Source organism: Elephantulus edwardii, unplaced genomic scaffold (genome assembly GCF_000299155.1).
Source record: "Elephantulus edwardii isolate Elephantulus edwardi_28Jun2011 unplaced genomic scaffold, EleEdw1.0 scaffold00015, whole genome shotgun sequence".
Taxonomy (NCBI): domain Eukaryota; kingdom Metazoa; phylum Chordata; class Mammalia; order Macroscelidea; family Macroscelididae; genus Elephantulus; species Elephantulus edwardii.
The window spans coordinates 10,806,974-10,816,378 of NW_006399765.1; the positions used below are offsets into that span (position 1 = coordinate 10,806,974).

General features: G+C 52.0%; 1 protein-coding gene across 1 annotated transcript in view; it reads left to right on the top strand.

Moving 5' to 3' along the window:
* VSTM2L (V-set and transmembrane domain containing 2 like) overlaps positions 1–9,405 on the top strand; it is a 38,443-nt gene that overhangs the window by 20,619 nt on the left and 8,419 nt on the right. Inside the window, exons 2-3 of the mRNA XM_006881516.1 lie at positions 3,305–3,474; positions 5,066–5,116. Coding sequence (XP_006881578.1) covers positions 3,305–3,474; positions 5,066–5,116 — 221 coding nt within the window. The remainder of the gene's footprint in view (positions 1–3,304; positions 3,475–5,065; positions 5,117–9,405) is intronic.

The following is a 9,405-nucleotide window of genomic DNA, read 5'->3' on the forward strand; positions in this document are numbered from 1 at the left end:
CCCTGATTAAAACAAGCTTGGAAGCAGGAATGGCATCCTATTCCGAAATAGCTTGCCTCCAGAAACCCTGTAAACCTGGAGAAAGGATGAAAGTTATACAAGTGTCCAGGTCTTTCATTCATAGGATCACTGAGTCACCTACAACTTGACAGCACTTAACAACAACAACAATAACAATCAAAAGATTGACAGTTTGAACCCACCAACTGCTCTGAGGAATAAAGGTGGAACAGCTTCCTCCCAGTCAGAGCTGGAGTCTCAGGAACTTGCTGGAGCGTGGTTGGGAGTTGTATCTAGTACAGGCTTTGGTTTGCTCCCTCAGCCCTCGTCTGCCAGAGCCTGAGGGGATCAGAGAGAGTCAGAGAATCAAGGTCGAGCGTCTGGCTGCGGGGAGCCAGAGCTGCTGGTCACATCTGCATCCGACTGCCCTCATTCCGAGACCTTAGAAACAGGTTTCTCTCTCTGTTGCCCCCATGGGTAGAAGGAAGAGGAGGTTCCACTAAAGGACCACCTTGCCTGACAGGGCCTGAGGCAGGAGGTCGCCTCCTGGTGGCCTCAGGGTGGGCGAACCTCCTCTGTGCCTACCCCGTCCGGCTGTGGCACCAGGAGAAAGCCTGTCTCTCACCTCGGCCAGAGAGGGCTGTCTGCTTTAGACAGCCTCACCGAGTGGGCTGTGGGTAAACACACCTCACGCCACAGACAGCGTACACTGAAAAGTGAACCCAAGTTCATCCTGACGAGGGAGCTCTGGCCGTGAACTTGAGTGAGCTGAACTGTTAACCCCAAGGTGACGCCTCTCTAGAGGTTCAAATCCACCTCTGGGAGAAAGCCGGACTGTCTCCTTCTATGCCATTTAAAGCCTCGAGGGATTCAGCTAAACTGACCTCAGGGCAGTGAGCTTGAGGTTTTTAAACAGGTTTTGTTGAATCAACAGCGACCAGTTTCTTCCATCCTGCCATGAAACATTGCCACCTTCCCGGAAACGGTTTATCAACTGTGGCCTCCAGGGTCAAGGCCATTTCAAACTTTCTCTTAGCTCAGGAAGCCATTTCTCACTAAAGCTCCACATAGCAAACCTGACGTGTAAGGCAGAAGCCTTGAGACAGAGGGTCTTACTCATCTCAGATCCTTCCTCAGTCTCACGTGAGCAGGGAGAGCTGGATCTCTAACAGGTACCCCCTGCCCTCTCCAGGACCCCCTGCCCTCTCCAGGACCCCCTGACCTCTCCAGGACCCCCTGCCTGATCCAAGACTCCCTGCTCCATCCAGGACCCACTCCTTAATCCAGCACCCCCTGCCCTCTCCAGGACCCCTTGCTCAATACAAGACCGCCTGTTCCATCCAGGACTCCCTCCTCCATCCAGCACCCCTGCCCTATCCAGGACCCCTTACCCTATCCAGGACCCCGTTCGAGTGAACACCCCCTGTCCTATCCAGGACCCTCTGTCCTATCCAGGACCTTCTGCCCTATCCAGGACTCCTGCTCAATCTAGCACCCCCTGTTCTATTCAGGACCCCCTACTTCCACCAGCACTTTCTTTCCTACTTTTGGGATATGAGTCCTCCCAGGAGGACCCTCAGGGCTCAGAGTCGAGCTTCTCTGTCCCTAAGTGGAGTGAAGATGTCTTTGGTGGGGGGATTACAGCAGGAAGTGGGGGCATTGGGGGTGGGGCAGAGAGCCAGAACATTCCCTGGGTGTCCTGCACGTCGTCAGCATCTTTCCAGGGTGAGCTGATCCCTCCTGAGAAGAGGAAAGAATTCTAATTACATCTCAGGACAATATTTGTTTTGGAGAGTGGAGAAAACGGAACATATGGTGGGGAGGGGCTGTGGAACCGTATTAAATGGGGATTTGTTTTTCATTTACCTGACGCAGTGGTGGGAGTCAGCGCAGTGGAGGCGGGGCTCCCCGCTGGAGCAGAGGAACCTCTTGTGGGGGGTTCCTGTTCTGAGATTTGGGGGAAAATACGGTGCCCCTCAGGGGACAGGAGGTTGATATGACTGTCACCACACCCTGCAAGGACCCCCATCCATTCACACACAGTAACTGTTCATATTGGACTCTGCGCCCCTCCCCCATGGATTCCAGGGCAATGAAACACAATGAGAACCAACGAGTTGAGTTTGGGGGGTGGGAATGCGAGTTGAGGAGGACACCTACTTAGTTGTTAAGTAGGACCTCTGCTGGGAAATGTTTGAGTTGGGCTTTGGGGTCCCCTGTGTGGCATAAACCAGTCACACTCACCTCCTAACTTAAAGGTTGGTGGTTTGAATCCACCCTTAGGCAACGTGGAAAAAAGGCCTGGGAAAAAACAAAACAAAATAAATCCCTTATGGAGCAAGTCAACTCTATGATATGTGGAGTCACAATAAGTCGTAATCGATTTGACCGCAGCAGGTTTTGGGTGACTTGAAGGAGCCAGCCAGGTAGAGCAAGGCCAGGGGGACGATTTATTCCTGGGAGAGGGAAAGACCAGGGCAAAGGAAGGTGAGAATGTGAGTTTCTTGAATAGAGAGGAAAGCTGGGGGAGATGGGAGGGAGGGCCCTGGCTACATAATGTGTGGGGTGAATTGGAGACTGGGGTGCCTGAATTTTATCCTAGGTCCAGTATGTGGGGATGGTGTTTGAGCAAGGGGGTGCATGGTCTAAACTGCTTTACAAAGATCTTGTCAGCAACTAGGGAGCTCTGGTGGCCTAGTGGTTAGAAGCTGCGCTGCAACCCCAAAGGCGTGGGGTTTGAATTTACCAGCTTTCTGAGGGAGTGATTGCCATTTCCAACTCAATGGCACACACCACCACGAACAACATTGGTGACTGCCTTGGGATTGGAGGGTCAGCTGTGGGTCACCTGAGCAACACCTCCAGGAGGGAGACGGGAGAAGGACACTGGACAAAAGGGTGAGAAGGCCAGCTTCCTCACCAGTGGCCCAGCCTCCTCTCTGAGGGCTTCTAATCCAGCCCTACCTGGGCCAACTTCCCTTCTAGAGTCTCACAGGGCATGCAGGGTTTCCAGGATAGAGACCCACCCTCTTGGTATGACACTGAGGGCTATAACCTACCCTCTGGCCAGCTGCTGCTGCACACACCACCTGTCCCCCGCTTGCCCAGCTTCTCAGGTGCCCCCCATTCTCCCTGCTGGCTTCCTCCCCCTTCTCCACCGTGCAGGGATGGCAGCCCTTCTCTGACTCTCCTCGCCCTCCAGGCCTCTCCCAGTATGTTCCCTGAGCCCTGGCACCTCCCCGCCCTCCAGGCCTCTCCCAGTATGTTCCCTGAGCCCTGGCACCTCCCCCATTTCTCCGCACAGCTCTGTTCACAGAGACGCCCCACGACATGACCGCGCGGATGGGCGAGGACGTGGAGATGGCCTGCTCTTTCCGGGGCAGCGGCTCGCCCTCCTACTCGTTGGAGATCCAGTGGTGGTACGTGCGCAGCCACAGGGACTGGACCGACAAGCAGGCGTGGGCCTCGAACCAGGTACGCCCTAGGGGAGCCATGGCCCCAGGTCGGGTGTCTCTGCTCCTCAAGGGGAGCTGCGTTTTTCTCTGCAGCGCCCGGCTGTCTCCTGCTGCTCTTCCTCCTGGGATGGGGTGGGAGTCTAAGGGATTGAGGGTCCAAGGCCTCATCCCTCAAATGAAGAGTTAATCTGTGGAGACCAGAGGCAGAGCTCAGCTGAGTGCCTGAACCAGGGGACCCCAAAGTCTCCACGTTTCCCCTTCACTATGCAAGTGGGGAAACTGAGGCCCAAGGGAGGCAAGCTGGCTTCAGGTTGGGGGCCAGGCAGGTCTTCTGATTTGTTTTCTCCCCTTCTGCGAGCGACATGGGCCCAGGGCCTGTCCTGGGCTCTGCACACTTGGGGCAATGCTGTTGCCCGTCTGTGTATGTTCCCCCCATACCTGTCACTGCACACACGTTCCCCTCTGCACACACACGTGCTCACAGGTCCACATCAGCTTCTAGCAGACACTGTGGGTCCCCTTCACAATGCACTGCCCCCTGGTGGCCAGCCCTAATGCTGGTGTCCAAACCCTGCAACTCTGCCTAAGGATTGTCTCTGGACAACAGAGCTGCTGGCCCCACAGCCAGGCTGGAGGGGCAGGGACTGAGCATACGCAGGAGGTGAGTGCCCAGCTCCTCACCGCCTGAGTTAGCTAACGTGCTAACTGGCCTAATAACAACCACCACTGACTCCTCTTTTGTCTCACCCCCTCCTGTGCTGATGTTTCCTGGAGTTACCCCCTCCCACCCGGATAAACTATGCGCACTTGAATCTCTCTCAAGGTTTGGAGCTGGTAGAATCACAGGGAGACACCTTTGTTCTCATATGTGTGTTTACACACGTATGTAAACATACATGTATCTGCAGCATGCACTCATGCATGGACGCATCCGTGTGCACCCCTCCACAGCACAGACATGCACTGACATGCTCACACGTCCCTCCTGCGTGTTCATCTCGTAGCCTCCACCATCCACAGGCCCCGCCTGCCGTGCTGTAGTCAAGCGCTGGTTCACTGACTGACAGCTTGTCCTTTCAGCACCTTCCCCGACGCGCTGCGGGAGAAAGTCCAGGCCTGGAATGAGCAGAGCCCGGAACACCTCCATAGATCACTATAAATGGAAATAAACTCAGTGGCTCACAGGAAGCCCTGTTAGCTCAGCAGCCAGACACTCATTCCAAACTGAGAAAGGTTGGTGGTTCGAGCCCACCACCTCTGCAGTAGAATGGTGTGGCAGTGACTCTGCGAGGACTACAGTCTTACAAACTCTGTGGGCAGGGCTGCTCTGATCTGTGCGGTGCTTACTGGAATTGATTCTGTGCAATGGGTTTGGTTTAGTGCCAAGGCATATGTGATTTGGAACACCTTCACCTTCTGTTGTGGCTCCTTTACCTCCTAGGTACCCAGAGCTCAGAGGTCCCCAGCTCCAGTCACTGTGGCCCCCAGGGCGTCATCCGCCTTGGCGAGAAGCTTAACCGCTGTCTGCATCCCCACCCCCAGTCTGCTTTCCTCCCACCCCCGCTAATGCCTTGTCTCTGCTCTGTCTCCCCCTCTCCCCGCTTCCGCAGCTAAAAGCATCGCAGCAGGAAGACGCCGGGAAGGACGCGACCAAAATAAGTGTGAGTTTTGATAATGACTTCTTGCAAGGGCTCTAATGGAGGACACAGCTGTAATTCCCCCCGCCCCCTTCCTGGTCCAGTTTAGCAGGGAACTTGGGAAGGAAGATGGAGAAGAGAGAAAGGAGGGAAGGGAAAAATGGCCCTGCTCCGTTTTGTGAACTAGAGATTTTTCAAGTGCTGCACTGAATGACAGGCACCAAAAATGACAGGCGGGGGAGAAAGATGCATTCTCTCCTGTCCAGGCCAAGGCTGTGTGTGCCCCCGATACGTCCTGCTTGTCTGTGGCATTTTTTATTTGAGGAACCGGCAGGGTCGAGTGAGACTGAGCCAACTCCTCCCAGACCATCATCTCTGTCTGTGAGAGCACCCAGTGGCCACTCGGGGGATCTGATTGCCAGGGGTGGGGTGGATAGACCAACAGCTGAAGAATTTCAAGACTGGACCAACCTTCTAATGTATTGTCTAATTTTATCCTTGCTCCAGCTTTGTAGAGAGAATAGGCAAGTGTTTGTCCATTTTACAGATGTGGTAACTGAGGCTCACTTATACTGGAGTGATGGGCAAGACTCTTAGAGGCAGAGCCCCTTGCCTCAGGGCTGTGAGCCAGGAGACTCCGGGGGCTCGGGGAATAAGGGGGTATGTGAAGAGAGGTACCCAGAATTGGGCCTGGAAGAGGAAGGTAAGAGGAGAAAGGAGGCAAGTGAGTGTACAAAATGAAGAGGACAGGTGTGGTGACACATACACCCTGGGAAAAAGCTGGGTGGTTTGTGCATGTGGCACGAGGTCAGCCTGGCGGGGCACCAGCGGCGTTGTCAGTAGACACTGGTTTGCAGGAATATCAGTGTATACGTGTGACACAACCTCACCAAATACAAAGGTACTCTCGTCTGCTTGGTTCTTTTATAGTACTTGACAAGGCTTTGTTGGGGAATTCAGAGCCCCCAAGAGTGATTAGATGCAGACCCACAGAGGAGCTGGGTACCAGAAGTCAAGTATCGTGGGGGCAGGGAGGCCTGGACGGAGGCACATGAAAGAGGTGGGCAGAGAGGAGAGCAAAGCTCTTCAGAGCCTCATCTGTGCTGTGTGTCCTGGGCCTTTTTGAACTGGAACTTGACTCTCTGAGCCATTTCCCGCTCAGTTAGTTACTAGGCCACCCTCTCTCTCTTTCTTCCCCCTCATCCTCTGCCAAAGCCACATCCATGTCTAAGGTCCCGTTTCTCGCCCGAACACCCACCTATCTGTTAAGCCAGGCAGGTGGAGACCTGTGTATATATTAACACGCTGTCTTCATTATGACTCTCTCTCTCTCTCCTATGATTTTGTTTGGGGTTTAAGGAGCATCTCAGGCAAAGGAGAGAATAATCTAATTGACTTAGAGGATTAGAATTCGAGGCTGCTGGGCCCTGCGTGAGGAGAATGTGAAAATGCTAATTAGCTAAGTAAAAGAAATGTGCCCAGCATGGCTGTGCAAGTCACCCCACTCTGTCCCCTGCAGTTCTTGGCACCAGTGGGGGCTTTAGGGATGTCTTAGTCATCTAGAGCTGCTGTAACAGGAACACCACAAGGGGGTGGTTTTGACAAACAGAAATGAATTTTCTCACAGTTTAGGGGGCTAGAAGTCCAGAATTCAGAGCACTGGCTCAAGGGGAAGTACCTCTTTCTATTCCCTCTGGAGGAAAAGTCCTGTCTCTTTAGCTTCTGCATCCAGAGCCCTTGGAGACCTCCAAGTATTAGGAATCTCCGTTATCTTGGCTAATCTTTTTTAGTATCTCAAAAGAGATTGCCTCAGAACTCACCTTGTACTAATCCTGCCTCGTGAACATAACAAAGACAGCCGGTTCCCAAATGGGATTACAACCACAGATTCAGAGGTTAGAATTTTCAAGGATTCTCTTAGGAGGACATGACTCAGTCTAGTGGAAAAGGAGCTGCAGGGCCAAAACCAGGCGATGCGCTGATGTTCCCTGGGAGAAAGGTGGGCAGTCTCCTCCGGAGAGATTTACAGCCTCTGAAAACCTGCTGGAGGGTCAGCTGTGAGTCGGTTCAGACCCACAGCAAAGAGTTGAACTTCTTGTGTTTTCTTTTTGAAAATTTGTATATTTAACTGGTTTTTGTACAGTCATTCTCAATCTGCAGTGCCTCTGGCTGGGAAACACAGGCACAGTGAGAGACTCTGTGACTCTCCCATCGCTCCAGGAGAGGAGTGTCCTGGTTCCCTGTAGTTCTAGAACCCTGCGGCCTCGTAGCTCTCTGTCCTAGCTCTGTCCACCCCCTGGGCTGACCTCGTCTGACAGCATTAGGTCCAGTGACATCCCTAGGATTGGTGTCACCCACTCCTTGTCTGTGGACCTCCTCCCATACGAGACCATACAGAATCCTTCTAACTAACGACTAATTCACTGCCATCGAGTCATCGCTGACTCTCCAGCAAGTTTTCAGAGGCTGTAAATTCACACAGGACAAGACTGCCCATCTTTCTCCCTCAGAGCGGCTGGTAAATTCAAACTGCCTGCCTTTTGGGTTAACAGTGCAACACCTTACCCACTAGGCCACCAGAGCTCTCTGTAGAATCCTTAGCAATGTTTATTATCAATATTAGTAGTTGCATATACAATACATATGTAAATATGTAAGCTGTTTAAATATAGCATCTCACAGATTATTGGACTACTCACCACAACATTGTTTTGTAAACTCTTGTCACACTGAATTGCAACATTATTAGTTTCAACATTTTTGGTAACTGAGTGGAAGCCTTTTTTCTTTTCCTCATTCTTTTCCTTTAATTACTACGTCATTCTCAAAAAAAAAGTTGCTTGTATGGTTTCTCAAATCCTGCTGACCACAGTATTGTAGTTAAAGCAGCAGGAAGTTTGACAGAATCAGTCGCTATAAAATAATGCCAGCAACCACAGAAATCGCTGCAGGTGGGAACATGTGATCTGAAGCATCACTGTAACTGGGTAATGATCACCACTCAGAACAAGTGCCTTCAACAACCAAAAACCAACCAAAACTGCGTTGCTGCCGAGTAACCAACTCAGCTGACTCTCCAGCAGGTTTTCGGAGGCTCTGAATCACCCGGCAGGCGATTGTCTGTCTCTTTTGTAAGAGCTGGTGGTTTCGAACCCACATAGATTTTTGGGTTAGCAGTGCATCTCTCTGTGGACTATGGCCGAGCTCCCAGAAGGTGCAAATAGTAAACTTCAATAGAGGAATATCCTGCTTCTTCCCCTTTGGGAACTAATTTGATTTTTAAAAAACTGCAGGCTGGATCAGCATGCCAGAGCCTGTGGGGCCTCAGGTCCAGGGGAGGAAGGGCTGGCATGTTTGATGAGCTCGACAGGGGTTCAGGCCCATGCTGACCAAGGAAAGGTTCTGACTCTGAGAGCAGGCCCTGCTGAGGCCCGGGCTGGGAGGAGAGGCCTCGGATTGCGAGGACACAGTGGGGTAAGCACTTAACTATCCCCAGGAGCCCTGGCATCGTTCAGGCATTGCCACCTCCCTTCGCCCCACCCCCCTTTCTGCCATTAGCCAAGACATACATGAGAACTCTTTGGAAACTGTAAATGACCATGAATCCGGCTGTGTGCATGACAGCGTTCATGAAAGTGAAAACACGTTAACCGAACTTGTGAATCGTAAGCCATCTCCTCTCCGTATGCAGGTGAGAGTTGGTGAGAGCCCTGAATCTCCCAGGGACGTTTACTGTGTGGCAGAACAAGTCTCTGTGGTGATAAGAAAGATGATGATGATGGTAGTAATAATAAGAGCAGTAACACTTACTGAGTGTTGGCCATATGTCAAGAGCTGTAATGAGTACTCTACAGGAATTACTTCACTTAATCTGGGGACAAGGAAGGACCCCTGCCTTGAAAACCCCACCTCTAGAAACTGTGTATGTTCAGGGGTCCACTGTTAGGGTCTCCTGACTCTGACTCAGGCCAGCATGTTAGCTTATTGCCCATTTTCAAGATCCAGAAATGTTTCCTTTAGATCGCACTAAATTCTTCTGTGTGAGCATCTGGGTTAACTTCACCTTAACCAGTTTTAAAGCTAGTCCCACCTACCCAGTGTTCCAGGAGGGAGCACTCACGGCCTGCTCTGTAGGGAGTTATAGTGCTAACCCGGAGGCTTCTCGGGTGGTTCGAATTCTCCAGCCACTCCTCTGGAGAAAGACCACGGGAGGGTCATTCGTGAGGCTGTTCCAGCTCAATGGCAATGAATCAGTGTGTGTGTCAGTGAATTTCTTTTATTAATGATTTTTTAAAGCAACCTATATATAAATA